Source organism: Dendrobates tinctorius, unplaced genomic scaffold, assembly GCF_039654945.1.
Source record: "Dendrobates tinctorius isolate UK_male_01 unplaced genomic scaffold, ASM3965494v1 ptg000102l, whole genome shotgun sequence".
NCBI classification, from domain to species: domain Eukaryota; kingdom Metazoa; phylum Chordata; class Amphibia; order Anura; family Dendrobatidae; genus Dendrobates; species Dendrobates tinctorius.
The window spans coordinates 18,597,034-18,613,905 of record NW_027361770.1 but is presented as its reverse complement, the minus strand read 5'-3'; the positions used below and the strand labels follow the sequence as shown (position 1 = coordinate 18,613,905).

Below are 16,872 nucleotides of genomic sequence, written 5' to 3'. Positions count from 1 at the left end.
CGCGGTCTAGGAGCTTATCATATTTTAAAGTATTTGAATAAATTTGCAAAAATCACACCTATACTTAAGAAACTATCCCCTGACCCACCTCCATGTCCAGCTTCATTTTGCTAATCCCATTTGCATCTAAACTCCTCGATCATCATGTCCACGTTGAACTTTCCCCTCACCTCTCATCCAACTCGCTCTTCCACATCCTACAAACCGACTTCCGTCCCCACTACTCCACTGAAACTGCCCTAACTAAAATGACCAATGACTTACCGCCAAAGCTAACAGACAATTCTCTATACTGTTCATTCTAGACTGGTCCTCTGCCTTTGACACAGTCAACTACTCCCCCTCCTACTACAGACCCTCTATTTCCATGGCATCAAAAACCTTTCCTTTGCCTGGATCTCCTCATACCTCATTAACTGCACATTTAGCATCTCCCATTCTCATACTAAGTCTTCAGCCTGCCCTCTCTCCGTCAGTGTCCCTCAAGGCTTTGTCCTGTAACCCCCTACCTTTCTCCATCTATACCTTTGGCCTGGAACAACTAAAAAAAACTCCCATGGTTCCCAGTATCATCTTTATACTGATGACACTTAAATCTCTCTCTTTGGCCCATATACCACCTTTATGCTATCCAGAGTGTCTAACAGCCATATCCTCCCCTAAAACTTAATGTGGACAAAATCAAAACATTTATCTTTCCTCCATCCCACTTGGCTCCCATACTTGACCTATCTAGCACTATAAACATGACATTTTCCCCTGTACCGGGAGTTCACTGCCTTGAGGTAACCTTTGACTATACCCTGTTCTTCAAACCCCACATCGAAGCTCTTACCATCTCCTGTCGCCTCCAACTCAAAAATATTTCTAGAATTCGTCTCTTCCTCATCTCTCAATCTACTAAAATGTTAGTGTAAGTCTTCATAATCTCCGGTCTCGACTACTTAAATAACCTCTTCTGTGGCCTTTCCAATTAACACTCTACAGTCCATCCTTGACTTGGCAGCCGAATAATCCACCTCTCCCTTGCTACACCTCTGCCCTTCCCGCTCTGCAAATCTCTCCATTGGCTCCCAATATCCCAACAGATACAGTTTAAACTACTAACACTGACCTATAAAACTGCCTGTAATCTGTCTCCTCCATTTATCTACAAACTAATCTCCTGATATCTTTCCACACGTCATCTTCAGTCCTCACAAAACTTCCTTGTATCCTCCACTCTCACACATTCGTCACCCAATCCCCTTCAATACTTATCTCGAACATCCCCTATCTTCTGGAGTTCCATGCTTCAACAAGCCCGTTTGTTTCTAACATTTGAAATCTTCAGACAGAACATGAAAACACATCTTTTCATAAAAGCCTAGAGCTTGCAATGACCCTGCTGTTTGAAGGTCTGTATAGCTATGGAGATAACCAATGGTGACAATTAACTTAACGGTAGTCTGACTACAAAAGGTCTGTTCGAACCAAGAACTTCATCTTGTAAGGGACCTTACCTTAATTAAATTCTTAACTTTAGTGTCCAAAGCCATCTACTTTTTTCCAAAAACTATTTATTCACATAAGTTAATGTGGTACTTGGTGCACAATTGGTGACTTGTTTTCCCTCCAGCTTTGTTCCAGATCTATGTAGGAAGAGCGGGCAGAGACAGAAGTAAAACAAGTAGGTGGGAAAGTGCAGGTAACTTCTTGGCCATGCCAAGGATTCACCAATCAAATTTCAATACAGAACATTTTTTAGCGATTGCAGCAAATGATTTAGATGCTAAATGTATGATTTTATCAGGGCAATGTCACAACAAATGCTCTGTTTGGTTTGAACAGTCATTTTGTAATGAGAGCCCTGCTATAACTACAGAACAGTGAAATATAACTTTTCTGAAAAGTGGCATTTATGAGCAATATAGGACTCCTTTTCTGAACTTTATAGACAAGGCTGAAATTTAGCTAGAACAAACTAGATTTATTGCTGTGTAAAAAATGTACAGTAGTATGAATTTTGGGCACTACAAATACTCAGTTATGTTTTACGGCAATTTTTGTTTGCATTTGGAACCACTCATTTCAAGGCTAGAATTTTGCAATCAAAAATTGAATTCAATTATATAACACAACACTATATGTTGTAAGGTATGATTAATCTTGATTTTTTAGAAGGCAAAGTGAAAATACATCATTATGGACAAGTACCCGAGCAAAAAACAAAACAGGATTTAGGATGGAAAAACAAACACCCCAATGACTTCCCCATCCCAGTACTGCTTTTTCTTAGAAATTAACATAATTCCCATCATGAAAAATATATTCTATCCATTACTATCACATACTTGAAAAAAATTTGATTTTAGTTATCCCAATAGAGGTAAAAAGGAAAGAAAACAAACAAACAAAAAAAAAAAACTACATATAAATCTGATATTCTTCTATTAGAAATTGTACTTTTGATATATGTGATTCTCAACTCTTTAACCCTGTTTTCTGCACAATAATGGGCATGAATAGGAGATGTCATTTCAGATTCTGCAGTTCACTGCTCTGTACATTCTTGTCTCCGAATGTGGAGCATATAGTATGTGATAAAACTGTAAAGTGTCACAGTTGCTTGGCATATAGCTGCTCGAGTATGCCAATGCAGAGGCCAGACATGTGCAAGCCAACCGTACAGATATGCAGTTCTCCTGGGAACAAACACAACAGATTGCATTTTCTTTAGTTCTCTTGGATATCTCCTTAAAGACTTCGATCCTTCTTGTAAACTTCAGTGTGCACAGTTCCAATACCACTTCACATCCTCAGAGGGGAGCCATTTCACAGCTTCTGAAACACCTACAAGGATGTCTTAGCCGATATGTGCCCCCTTCATTTTACAAGTGCAGAAAATAATTTCCTTTAGGTCACTGGATGCTCAAGGATGTGCAAGTTACATGTGCAGAGGTAGCGCAGTCAATTCATTTAGTTTATTAAATGTTCTTGGTTTTCTCACAACTTGTTTGCCAATGATGAGATATTTTAAAAGTTTTCGGGAAGAGTAACGTTACGCAAAAGCCACTGCTGAGAGTGGCTGCCATTACAGTCTCTGATGCTGGGTACTTGACTGTCTTCTTCTGCAGCTTTGTCCAGACACTGGTTGCTATTCACATGGATTAATGTTAATTTCTAGAGAAAAGGAATAAAAGACACATTTGAGAACCTTACACAAAAAAGCTTTCCCATATATTATAATAAAAGATTTCTCCGCTCCATTATTCTGTAACCTGAACTTCATTGTCTCAGAAGGCCATTTTGAACTCACATAAAGAACCTTTGCATCTACATCCGTCCAACATTCCTCTCCACCCTCTTACTTGATTTAGACAAAGATCAATGAAGTATTCATAGTATTTAGAAACAGGTTGTCTGTTTCTACAGGGCCCATTTAAATTTTAATTATTTGCAAAGAAAATTCTCTATCCAATACAGATTTCTATAGTCTGTGCATAGCGGCCATTACTAAGGCCATGAAATAGAGATATGTGAATCTGGCCCAAGACTCATTCTTCACAATAATCCAAAAATTCCTCACTTCTTCCTGAATATTCTGTCAACGTCCTTGAAGGTAGCTAGAGGGATTTCACTATCCAGCCACTTCTAGTAGATTTTTACATCGCATGGAGGGGGGGGGGGGACGTACAGGGCTATACGTTTTGTTCCTACTCATAGGTAGAGTAACATTTGCAGTACTAAAAAAAAAAAAAAAATAGACATAGCTAAACGAAAACCATTAAAAAAGATAAGATGATGCCCAACTTGCCATGGTGTCCTGGCTCTAATTACACTTAGACCTCATTTATTGACAAGGATTTCAGTAGAGCTAGTACGAATATGAAATACCCAGGGGGTGACAGTCCGAACTACAGGGAGTAACAAGAGCCAGGACACTAATTTCTTACCACCACGATTCATGGTCTACCACATTTAGAGACTAGGTGGAGATTTAGTTTAGAAGGTGATACCAGAAGCAATTCAATGGTCAGGAATGAATTTCGCCATGCAATAGCAAATATGTTCAAGGATATTTTTGTTTGCTTTCCTCTGGCTCGATTGTAGACGATAAGCATAAAAATCATTTTTTCCCAACATGTCATGTAACAGTTAAAAATTAAAAAATGTAGTAAAAATAGATGCATTTATCAACACTACAACACTTGAAAAGGAGAAAAATTAATATTGATCACATGACTTCCAAGTGATGATTCACAGTAATGTAGCTCAAACATCAATAACATTCTCAGAATAGAGACACTTCTGTAGCTGATAGTAATAATACACTCTGTCAATAATGATATCAAATTAAATTCATTCATTCCCTCTGAGATGTGCCGATCTCCCAGCCCCCATTTCACTAGATATTCAACATCTAGGAAAATATTTAGTGGTCTTTTTGATTGCTTCGGCACAGACTGAACAAGGCCCAGCGCTTGAGACAAAAACAAACACTGAAACGTACAAATCAGAAAATGAGGCATTTCTGCAGTGGTAAACAACCATTTCTTGAAAATGCTTAAAAATACTAACGAGAAGCATTTACATTGTAAAACAGGAGAAGACTGCACTTTTTATGATTCTATTGGCAAGACATGGATAGGATTTATCCGTGCTGGAATAAAAGTAAAGAACTTGAAAGCATCTGTTCACATTTGTATAAAAGGTGCTGCCTGGCAGGTGCTCTAACGCATTAGATTAGTGGGCTGTGTGCCATGTTAGCACTCAGCCTGACATCACTTGGCAGGGACTCACACCACCTTCATAATTAAAAAGGACACATTAAAGTGTAGTTTGTTCTCACAATGAGAAAAAAAATCACCTAACTGCCGGGAGGAAAAAAAAACATTTCACTTTTCTACATATTTACCTTCTGGAAGAGAAAGAAATGTTTATTATGAAGCTGTAACAACTCTGATACCACAAGTCTAAGAGGGATTTAAAGAAACCCCATTCATCAAAGTCAGTGCTCTTTATTGGCATTATGGAAACATACAATTCGAAGAAAAAATTTTAGGCAGGTGCGGAAAAAATTATGCATAGTAACAATGCTTGAAAAGATAAAAATGTTACGGTAATTAAAATTGTAATTGATAAAATAAACTAAGAACGATAACGAGAAATCAAAATCAATGTTTGGTGTGACTACCCTTTCCGTGCAAAGCATCAAAACAATAATACTTCTAGGCACATCTGAAGGAACTCGATAGAAAAGTTGTTCCAAACATCTCGGAGAGCTAACCTTCTGTGTTTGCAGGCTTGCATAAATCATTTTGTTTTGCATTGATTGGCAGTAGATCACACACGACGACACATGCCGCTATGAAATCGGAAGATGTTCAGCAGTACCATCACATCAAAATTGGCAGTAACCAATGGGACCCAACTACACCTATATATTGTACAGAAAAATCTGGCCAGAAGTGATGGAAAGTCTGCAAGCAACAGTGAAACATGGTGGAGGTTCTCTGCATGTTTGGGTTTGCATTTCAGTAAATAAAGTTGGGGATTTTGTCAGGAATAGCGGTGTCCTCAATGCTGACAATTTCAGACAAATACTTATTCAACAGGCAATTTCATCAGTGAGGCGTCTTATTGGCTCTAAATGTATTCCGCAGCAGGACAACGAACCCAAACATACAGCCAATGTCATTAAGAATCATCGTCAGCCCTGAAAGTGATGATATTGTCACAACAGAGGCCTGATCTCAACATCATTGAACCCGTTTGGGAGTGGTAGGGGGGTCCCTAGTTGTCAGACTATCATTAATCTATCTTCCGCCAAAACATTGGTCATGGCACGATGTAACTGAACACGCATATGATTAGATTCAATAAATTTGTTCTCCATCTATCTCGTGTGCTCTGCAGATAAAAATGTGTGCATTCATAAATTATGGTTTCTGTATACAGATCTGGCTTGTGCTCTGTAATATACTCTTCTATAACTTGGCGGAAAAGACAATTTGAGCATATATTAAAATAATGATGGCATCCAATAAACATTGGTTATAAAAACAGAAAAATATACATAAAAAAAAAAAATTTTGGATGCAGTATGGTCATTACTTTGTAACAAAATAGCAGAAAAAAACAAAAGCCTTCAATTACGTTATGCAAGTTAAGCATTGATTTCATTAGCTATAATGGAAGCAAATGATACTAACTTGGAACAAATGAAAGCATTTAGTAGCTTATTGTATGGTCAGAAGAGACAGGATGTTATTTTGGATTTCTTATGCTCTCTATACTTCTGAAAATGCACAATATTTTGGATGGGAACAGACTTACAATAATTGATAAAAACATAGGATATAAACCATAAACACAAGCAAAAATGAGCTTTATATACAGAAATATTAACATTTGTAGAAAAATAAAAATGCAGAAGATGGACTTGACTGTGCAGCTGGGGCGGGTAATGGAGTTGTGCCTTTTAGATATTCCCTACTCCATCACAACATCTGCTTAGCTTAAGATAACAGTTTTCCAAATTGCTAAACACATATGGATGTCCAGCTTACTGGCATTTTTAAACTTTATTAATGGGTCACATAAAAACTTGGACAATACCTGTGAAAAAAAGGAATCAGTCTCTCACTCTTAACACTGGTGTGTTAAGATCTGTACCAGGCGGCACAAACAAATCTAAAACCACATCAGACATTTTTCAGCCAACCAAAGGAAGAAATATAAAAAAAAAATGAATGAAAAAAGGAGTTTAGTAAAATTCAGCTAACGCAGGACTCAACAGTAAATTAGAGGTGTTATCTTACCAACTGTAATAATAGAATTGTGAAGAATCAATGACCAAAGTAGTAACCCATGAGGTAGGTCCTCTGGAAGTCAGAATTTGACTGGTTCGTAAGGGCAACCGCTCCACCAGTTATAATAAGTCTCACTAACTCAACTTTTTCTGACTCTGATTGCAGCTCATGACATTCTAAGTCAAGTACCCCCTAAAAACCAGGGCTACTAGAGTAGATATTGGCAGAAACTCCTAAAATATTTCATGAATTGGGTACAGTAGTACCATGCAGTATGTGCTGTACATTTTTTCATAAGAATTTGGGAAAGTTATGAAATGTCCTATAAATGTCTGTTCTGGTCCTGATCTAAGGATCTGGGCTTTTAGGTGAGCTGAATCTGCTGCAGTTACATTCTCAGTAGTGACCAGTGCTGTGGGGTCAGGGGAAATTGAGGAGTCACAGGTTTGGCTGACTGACCCCACAGCCCTGCTAAAACTGAAACTGCAAGTCCATGTAAGACTGTTATAGAAAACCGCATGCTCAAGTATTTTGTTCTGCTACCAAAGAATGATGAATACATTCTGGTTTAGAAGACGATAGAACTTCACAAGTAATACTCACCACTGGATCATACTCCCATAGTTGATTGCCTCTTAAATGGTGGCATTTAAGCATTATGACTGGGCCATTAAGCTTGGAGACATCTAAACATAAATCATCGGTGCGGATTTCTTTGCTAGCTGTGTAGGAAAATACCTAAGAAAAATAGAAGAATGTACATACATTTAATAGGAATTTTGAGCACAATGCATTCTGCAGTCCTTAATATTATGGCATGAACAAAAACATATGACGAGCCGAAAGAGAGAATTTGTGTAGTGTTACGGTATTGCTCATTTCAGCAGTGAAACAATTGTGATCTGTTCTGAATTTTACAACTGCAGAACAGATTCTACTTTATGTAATTTGTTCTAACAACTATTAAGTTTGCAAAAAATTTAGAATTCTTCATTTTTATCTTGGATCATGACGTAGTTTTTAACCGCAATACAAAATAAAGTAAGCTCACTATACCTGGTTTCCTCCCATTCCATGGCAGTTGAAGATACCAACTTTTTCATTCTCCTTTCTCGCCATATTGTCCAAGCACTGATTTGTTTCCACATTTCTGATCTGGGTAGACAAGAGAATAAGTCAATTTATCTTTGAGTAGGGTAAATAAAAAGTCAAATGGCGCTAAACCACCAAAGGAATGGGACAATATATTGCCTTGATTACTGCAACACCCTCCTCTGTGGCATCTCTGCTAACTCTCTTGCACCACTCCAGTCTGTCCTTAAAGGGAATCTGTCACCCCTTTTTTTGAGATATCACAACTGAATGATATCATTATATGATATCTCAAAAAAGGGGTGACAGATTCCCTTTAACTCTGCTGCCCGACTAATCCACCTCTCTCATCGCTACTCCCCTCTGCAAATCCCTCCATTGGCTCCCAATTCACCAATGAATCCAGTTCAAACTACTAAAACTGACCTACAAAGCCATCCACAACCTATCCCCTCCCTATATCTCTGAGCTAATCTCCCAACATCTTCCCTCACGTAATCTTTGATCCTCCCAAGACCTCCTACTCTCCTCCACACTTATTTGTTCCTCACACAACCGCTTCCAAGATTTCTCTCAAACATTCCCTATCCTCTGGAATTCCATGCCTCAACATGTCCTATTATCCACCACCCTCAGATCCTGCAAACGGAACCTGAAAACCCATCTTTTCAGGAAAGTTTACAGCCTGCAATAACCATTCTGCCGCCTCACCACTGCCTGAGCCGCCGCCTCAAAACCACCAAAGCTGCTGCACCCCTGACCTTATGTCTCTTCCCCATTATCCCGTAGAATGTAAGTCCGCAAGGACAGGGTCCTCTCCCCTCTGTACCAGTCTGTCATTGTAAATTTGTTTACTGTTAAAGATATCTATAACTTTGTATGTAACCCCCTTCTCATGTACAGCATCATGAAATTAATGGCGCTATGCAAATAAATAATAATAAAAAAGTACAGTTTCTGGGGAAGCAGTTTGAAGGAAAATAACCAAGACACTCTCTTGTGACCTCTTCAGACATATTCATTTTGAAAAGGTTATTCCCAAAATGGCAATATATAACTAGCAACAGAATAAGTAACAGATTCACAGAACTGCTCTAAACTGTCCGGAATGGTGCAGAGCAATGTGTGCCATAGCTTCATCCATTGTTTATGTGACGGACTGAGAACGCCAATAACAGTGCTCAACTTTTTCAGGCACAATCACAGACACCACTCCATTCCGATAGGACATTGCAGAGCCCCATATAAAGGATTGGTGGAGATCCTAAAAATATGTCATCCTAAAAATATGTCATGACTTACAATGTTGGCTTAAAAAAATACAAAATTTTATGGGGTTATTACATTCGGTATAATCTTTCAAACAAGGGATTATCCCACTGAGACATGTTCATATGCTCTTAACAGGGCATGGGGTACCATAAAGGAGGCGGGGGGTCCAAGGTCGAGGACCCTCTCTGAGAAAGAGCAGAGGGAGTTGCTAACGGCAGTCCATATTTGCGACTAGGAAAATGTTGAGGTTGCCGTGGCTCTCCTTGGTAAAATAGGCAGTTTGCCATGGGTGTTGGGACCTGGATGCCAGGCTTCCTGTAATAAATGGGTTGTTGGTAGGACAGTTTCCTTTACGCCAATTAGTGACAATCTATTGGAATTAGTAAAAATTTCCCTCTGAAAGACTACTCCGTTTCAAGGACAAGCACCTCAATTAATGACGGCTATAAAGTATACTGCGCCTTTAATTTGCACATTGACATTTCTAATTTCAGTATTTAGTTCAGAACTTATTCTGGAATGATAGTCAATGAGTTCATTTTCTGACATCTTCCCCTTACAGCTTTATAGAAGTGCTTTAAAATCCAGACTATAAGGGTCTCATTTAACGTTGCCGGTAACCAGGGAAAGTGCAGCTATCAGAGAAAGCGGAGCAATAATTAGTTGCCATGGGCAACCAAGCACGGTTTCTGTTATACAGCGTAGATCAATTAGGCCCTTTATAGAGTATATATAGAGGAAGTTTACAACTCTGTATCTAGTGCTGCACAGATGAAAAGAAAACTAATATCTACAGTGGCAGGATTCACAAAACAGGATCCAACACAGGTTTAGATTAAGCCGTTCCTGTTACAATATATCCAATGTTTAATATTCATGAACATTTTAGAAATCTCTACAGGAATCTCAGTGAATTGAAATGTCTATTTATAACACGTCATACATCGTACCTCTCCCAAAGAAAAATAATGACGCGGTATCTGGGAATCGGGGTAGACATTTTCTAAGTACCAGGCAAATGGTTTGCACTGAAGTTTATGCCTCAAGGAAACTCTTGTAGATATGTCCCCATAGTCCACTTTAGTCACACCTGAAATGATGAACACAAGTATTAGCCTGACACTAGTCAAAATTGATTTAACGTTAAAGGGGTCGTCTGGTGCAAAGGGGCTGTATGTAGAGTGACTGCAGACTTATCGATTTGGAATACACAACCCTTTTAAACCTTAAACTGAATTTTATTAAAGCTACGGTCTTGTGTACAGTCCTGGCGAAAAGTTTTGATGAACTTGCAAAAAAGTTTACAAACTTCTGAACTGCTAATAATTGTGCTTCAGTAACCACACACATATGGGAGTAAACGATCTAACAACACTGCAGCAGCAAACGTTGTGAAAACCAAACTGGCAGTCTCAAAACTTTTTGCCACAACTGCATTTTTTCAGGTACAATAATTTGATATAAATTTGTAGAACCGACATTTATCTAAACATTTACACCCAGAGTTTTGAGCAATTTGCAATATTTCTTGTTGTAAAACAGATGAAGTTGGAACACGCACTTACACCAACATTATTTTTATTATTTTGAAAAGATCTAAAAAGCACGAGAAAATTTCTGTTGTGAAGTACTACATGTTTATGAATGGATTTCTAAATAAAAGGCACAAAAAAAACACAAATTTTGTGTTACTATAGTGGTCTTAAAGCCCATAATGACCAATAGCGGATATATCACTCACGGAATATGTCTGTATGTGTCACAAGGGATACGGGGCCAAGCTCTTTACACATGCAGCATCTGCCTCTACTAGTCCAATCACTTCTAATAAACTTTATATGCTGTAATTTCCACTATATTATTCAATACTACAGCATTGACGTATATAGAACAAGCAATCTAAGGATCACAGGGGTCAAGTTCCCTGAGGTGACTAAAGGAAAAGGTGAAAAAAAATAAAATTAAAAACAGTAACTTTTTTCATTATATCTTTATATATCACCCCACTTTCTCCATATTAAAAATAAACATATTTGGTGTTGACATGTCAATAAAAGTTCGGTATATCAAAACATATAATTAACCTGTATAGTAATTCTAACTTCAACTGTAACCCCAACACACCCCTAACCCTAATCCCAACCCTAACACACCTCTAACCCTAATCCAAACTCTAAAACTAATCCCAACCCTAACTGTAATCCAAACCCTATCCCCAACCCTAACCCCAATAATAGCCCCAACCATAACCCTAACTTTAGCCCAATTTACAATAGCCTAACTCTAACCCTAATGGGAAAATGGAAATAATTTTTTTTTTATTTTATTATTTTTTCCTAACTAAGGAGGTGATAAAGAGGGGTTTGATTTACTTTTTTTTATTTTGATCACTGTGATAGGGTCTACTCCCGGCAGCCAAGACCCCGGAGAAATTCTGATCGGGGGCGCTATAACCATAAACCTCAGCAGAAACAGAGAACGGTGGCACCACCGAACTATTCAAAGGGATCCAACCTTGACCTATACCACAATGTACAATTTACGAAAAGAAAAAAGAAATAGGCCACAGACAGGGGATCACCCTAGGCATAAAAGATTCAAATTTTATTGAACACAGAAAAAACAGACACAAAATATGTTAAAAACATGACACATAGACAGATTACATAAAGCTCATAATAGAGCAAACCACCTGCAGCTATACACTAAACAATAAGTGTTGATTTAAGTAACGACCCTAGGTCCATGTAAAGAGCATGACAGAATATAGAAAATACACACCATCAAATAGATGCGTTAACCGTGCATAAAGTAGGAAATAATCCCTATACAATTATAATAAATCACTAGTTCAAAGACTAAGAAAAAAGGATTAACACTGATACCTATAACCTATATTGCCACAAAACTACTTAACCAAATGCAATGCATAAGTGCAAAAGATAATAGGATTTAAATGGCAAGCTTCAGGAGGACAAATACCCAAGCCTCAAAAGTAGGCATAGAACAAACAATTAGCCCACATGATATGAGCACACAGGGGTAAATGATGTGGGCTGAAATAGCCAACTACAATGATCAGCACAAGTTCATATTAGCGATATACAGAACCCAAGTGGAGAGAAGCCAGGCAGAAAGAAAGACCCGACGGGTGTCCCCACCCTAAGTGGCTTCGTCAGGGGTACTAGCTGTCAGTTTGCTGTGTCAATATATATGGTTGTTTAGTTATTAATAGGGGGCAGCTGCGCTGCTGCTTAACATGGAGAGATCAGTAACAGGAAACACCTGGTGACATATACGAGGCTTGCGGCCCATGGCGAAAGATGGTATCCCATGGTACCAGCGTGTGATGTCACAGCGCATGCATAATTAGATCAACTGCGCAAGAGTCTGCGTCTACAGGGCCGGAAACGCATCCACAGATAGGAGGCAGTAGTAGCTTGACAACAGGACTGCGCCGGCGCTGAAGGTCATAAGGCAGGAAGTGCATCATGTCTTTTACAGCTTAGTTGCTGTAGTAACTGGCTATGTGGGCAGTAACCAGACAGATAAACCAGAGGCAGGAGTGAACGGCAAAAATGCGCAGGCGCCGGACATTAAGCACAGGGAAGGCGCCACAGGATGTAAACTAGTGGCGCTGAATACTGAAGCAAATTCCATTGCGCATGTGCCACATATGGCCACTATACAGGCGCCACTAATTCAGCGCAACAGAAACATTTCGTCAAATACGCAAGTAACATTGTTCTTGTAATCAATTATACCGCGCATATGCTAGTTAAAGTCAGACATAGCTCAATTGCGCGAGCGCAAATCAAAGACACTGTACAAGCACCAGTAATTCAGCAGAAGAAACATTAAATCAAATACGCAAGTGACGTTGTTTTTGTAATCAATTGTACTACACACGTGCTGGTCAAGGTCAGACATGAGCAGTTTACCGGCACCTGTACAGTGTTTTTGAATGGCGTTTAGCCCCTTAAGAAGGCTAAACGCCGAAACGTGCGTTGGGGCTGGCATCATCACCCACAGGAGGGTAAGTTTACTTCCGCACTACAGGTACTAATTGCATAGCACCGGTGTGTTTTGTTTTGATATGGGATCTTTTTGTCTTAGTGACATCCTCTTTAGGATATTTTGATGATTGAGGAGTGATTGATTGGGTTGTAGGATATGTGCGGCCTCTTATTGTGGAAAATGTGGGTTGTGATGCCCTAAATTTTGGGTTTCTCACTTTTTAACCTTGTATGTCTTTGATATTTAATAAAGATTGTTTCATATTTTTGTGAATTTGGGTTCATTTGTTTTTTTTCGGATCTGTTTAACTTATTGTGAAGTGTATAGCTGCAGGTGGTGTTCTCTATTATGAGCTTTGTGTACTCTGTCTATGTGTCACATGTGTGACCATTTTTTATGTTTTTACCATATTTTGTGTCTGTTTTTTCTGTGTTCAATAAAATTTGAATCTTTTATGCTACTTCCTGCCTAGGGTGATCCCCTGTCTGTGGCCTATTTCTTTTTTCTTTTCGTAAATTATAACCATAAACCTCAGTGCCGTAAAAAAGCGGCACTGTGGTTTAAGTACCCTTAACTGCTGCCGTTAAAAGGCGTATCGGCGGTTGTTATGGGGTTAAATGTAACTCATCATTCTTCCCTGCTCACGCTGATCGCCGGCAGAGCAGGGGAGAATGATGAGAGCAGTGCTCAGCACCTGGCGCTGAGGAATAGCACTTATGGCAACGCTTCTTCACTGGTGCCCCGTCCTTGTGGTACTGATGCGGTAGACGCATTCCACACGTGTGCCACAAGTATTACACACACGGACACTGACATCTCCGGTACCGGAAATATCAGGACTTGTGAAAGAGGCCCTATAGCGGGTTTTTATGTTTGGCTGCTGTCACACGCTAAAAGATACTTTTGATTGCAAAAAAATAGTTTTTAAATCACCCTTTGAGAGCTATAATTTTTCCATATTTTGCCCTGATAGTCAAGTGGGGTCTTGTTTTTTGCGGGACGAGCTGACGTTTTTATTGGTAAAATTTTTGGGCACATAACATTTTTTGATCACTTTCTGTTCCGATTTTTGGGAGACAGAATGAGCAAAAACCAACAATTCATAAATTTTCTTTGGGGGGGGGGGGGGCATTTATACCGTTCCGTGTGTGGTAAAATTGATAAGGCGGTGTTACTCTTTGGGTCAGTACGATTACAGCGATACCTCATTTATATTTTTTTATGTTTTGGCGCTTTTATATCATAAAAACTATTTATAGAAAAAATAATTGTTTTTGCATTGCTTTACTCAGAGCTATAACTTCTTTTTTCTCTGATGATGCTCTATGGTGGCTCATTTTATGTGGGACAAGATGACGTTTTCAGCGGTTCCATGACTATTTATATCCGTCTTTTTGATAGCGCGTTATTGCACTTTTTGTTCAGCGGTATGATAAAGCATTATTTTTGGCCTTTTTTTATGGTGTTCACTAAAGGGGTTAATCAGTGGGACAGTTTTATAGGTCGGGTCATTACGGACGCGGCAATATCAAATGTGTACTTTAATTGTTTAGATTTTTTTCATTCAAATATTTATTTAGTGATAGAATAGATATTGATTTTTTTTATTATTTAAAAATTTTTTTAACATTTAAATTTTTTTTTTTAACTTTATTCTAACTTTTACACTTTGTCCCACTATGGGACAGTATTTTTTCAGGCTGATCACTTCTATAGCATGCAGATGAACATCTGCATGCTATAGAAGCTGTCGGCGCTGCAATCCGTGCACACTGACCTGAGAGACTTCCTGACATGCACTGCGCACGACAGGAAGTTTCTCAGCTCTGGTAACCCGGATGTCGTCATGACGACATCATGTTACCATGGCAGCGATCGGGACCCCGTGTCACACCACGGGGTCTCCGATCCAAAGGCAGATGGGCGGTCAGCCCTCTGCCTGCTCCCGGAATGCTGCAATCGTGTTAGGGGGTACATGACTACTCCTGGCATTTAGTGCCGAGTGTCAGCTGAGAGAATCAGCTGACACCCGGCCGCACACCACCCATGTGCGCGGCCGATCGCTGAGACATACTATTCCGTTCATGGTCAAATTGGCCCAAGGCACATGGACGGAATAGTACGTCTGATGTCACAAAGGGGTTAAGTATATACAGTAAATGTGATTTGTAATTGGATACAAGTGATGTACAGAAACACAATTTCATGACACATCACGAAAGAAAAGTACCAATAAAAGGGTCTTCTCAATCATAAATGAATAAAATTGCTAAGTGCTTACAAAAACAAGAATTGAGGAATTTATAGATATAGTTTATTGCTCATTGCCTAGGCTACGGGACACTTCTACTGTCTGAGGTGGCTGGTTTTGTATGCATGCGCCCATGCCGGGCAAGGAGTATAACGATTAGAACAAGTATTCCCATAATCAACAATACACATAACTGAAATGTGGAAGTGTGTGCAATGCTATGTATTTTATGTTATATCTAAACATAATTGCAGAAAAATCAAGTTTTAATGAAAAGCATGGCATCACCCATGATTGAATATTTTATTGACAGTTAAAAGTATTTAACAGTGATACACAATAAACTAACTAGAATAAAAGATTAATCTCACCGGGTGAAATTATGTAAAAGAAATTCTTGAACTCGTCCATCCACACTTCCGCCAACCTTCTATTATTCTTGTTTATAATCTGACCTGTACCACCTGGAAAGGTATATGGAGTAGCTTTTCGAAAAACGTGACCAACATGTGAACAAGTGACTATTTCAAGTGTACCTCCGCACTGCCATATCTAGAGGAAAAAAGAGACACAAAGCATTAGGTACAATCCTTTTAGTGATTAGAATATGATAAAAAGATAGTGACATCTTTCACAAATAAACAACCGATCTGCTAAAACAGAGAAAAACACAGTAATCATCTCACAGGTATAAAATTTGGCTTTTTGTTATACTTACCCTAAACGAGATTTCTAAATTCTCCCCTCCCCAAATATCCATTCCAGCATCATATGTTCCAATTTCCTGGAAATAATCTCTGTCAATTGAAAAGAGGCCACCTGCCATAGTAGGAGTCCTGCAAAACAAAAAATAAATATATAGCAACTAATTAAATTTATGTGCATGTATATATACCAGCCTTCAGTGGACGAATGGTTACATTTGGTATATGGCACCAGAAGCCGTATTGGCACAAACATAAAACTTTGGCGTAGTACAAATATGAAAAGATAGACTGTACAAGTCTGCGGTAGTACTGCTTTTACCCCAATGGATGATTTTCAGTAATATGCACCAATCTTATACTGAAGTGGTGCAAAAGATTTTAAAATAAAGGCAATTATTAATGCAACCCGTCTGCACATTTCGTTAGCTACTTCATGATGAAGTAGCTAACGAAACGTGCGTTCGGGTGAGGTGGAGCATTCTGATTGACTAGTTAAATTTTGTAAGTATGTTCGCTTTCCTATATGCAATTTTGGCATCTATGAACATGCACTGAATACTTTGTAGGTCAGTTAATGCCTTTTAGAATCAATCCTGATCACTAGTCACCTTTTGTATGGCCATTGTTTATTCTGAACTATTCAGAGTATGTAAATTAGGCTTTTTGTACTTAGTGATTTTTATAATCTGGCATTCTTTTTGGTCAGTGTTATTTATCTCAGTCATTGTGTTCCACTTGT

General features: G+C 38.7%; 1 protein-coding gene across 2 annotated transcripts in view; it reads right to left on the bottom strand.

Moving 5' to 3' along the window:
• Positions 1-1,948: 1,948 nt before the first annotated feature.
• The window catches only part of GALNT1 (polypeptide N-acetylgalactosaminyltransferase 1), a 219,818-nt gene continuing 204,894 nt past the window's right edge, over positions 1,949-16,872 (bottom strand). For both annotated transcript variants that reach the window (XM_073587767.1, XM_073587766.1), the window contains exons 7-12: positions 16,145-16,262; positions 15,798-15,978; positions 10,109-10,248; positions 7,851-7,949; positions 7,398-7,532; positions 1,949-3,162 (exon numbers count right to left, since the gene is read on the bottom strand). In XM_073587767.1, the coding sequence (XP_073443868.1) occupies positions 3,016-3,162; positions 7,398-7,532; positions 7,851-7,949; positions 10,109-10,248; positions 15,798-15,978; positions 16,145-16,262 (820 nt within the window). In that variant the 3' untranslated portion in view covers positions 1,949-3,015. The remainder of the gene's footprint in view (positions 3,163-7,397; positions 7,533-7,850; positions 7,950-10,108; positions 10,249-15,797; positions 15,979-16,144; positions 16,263-16,872) is intronic.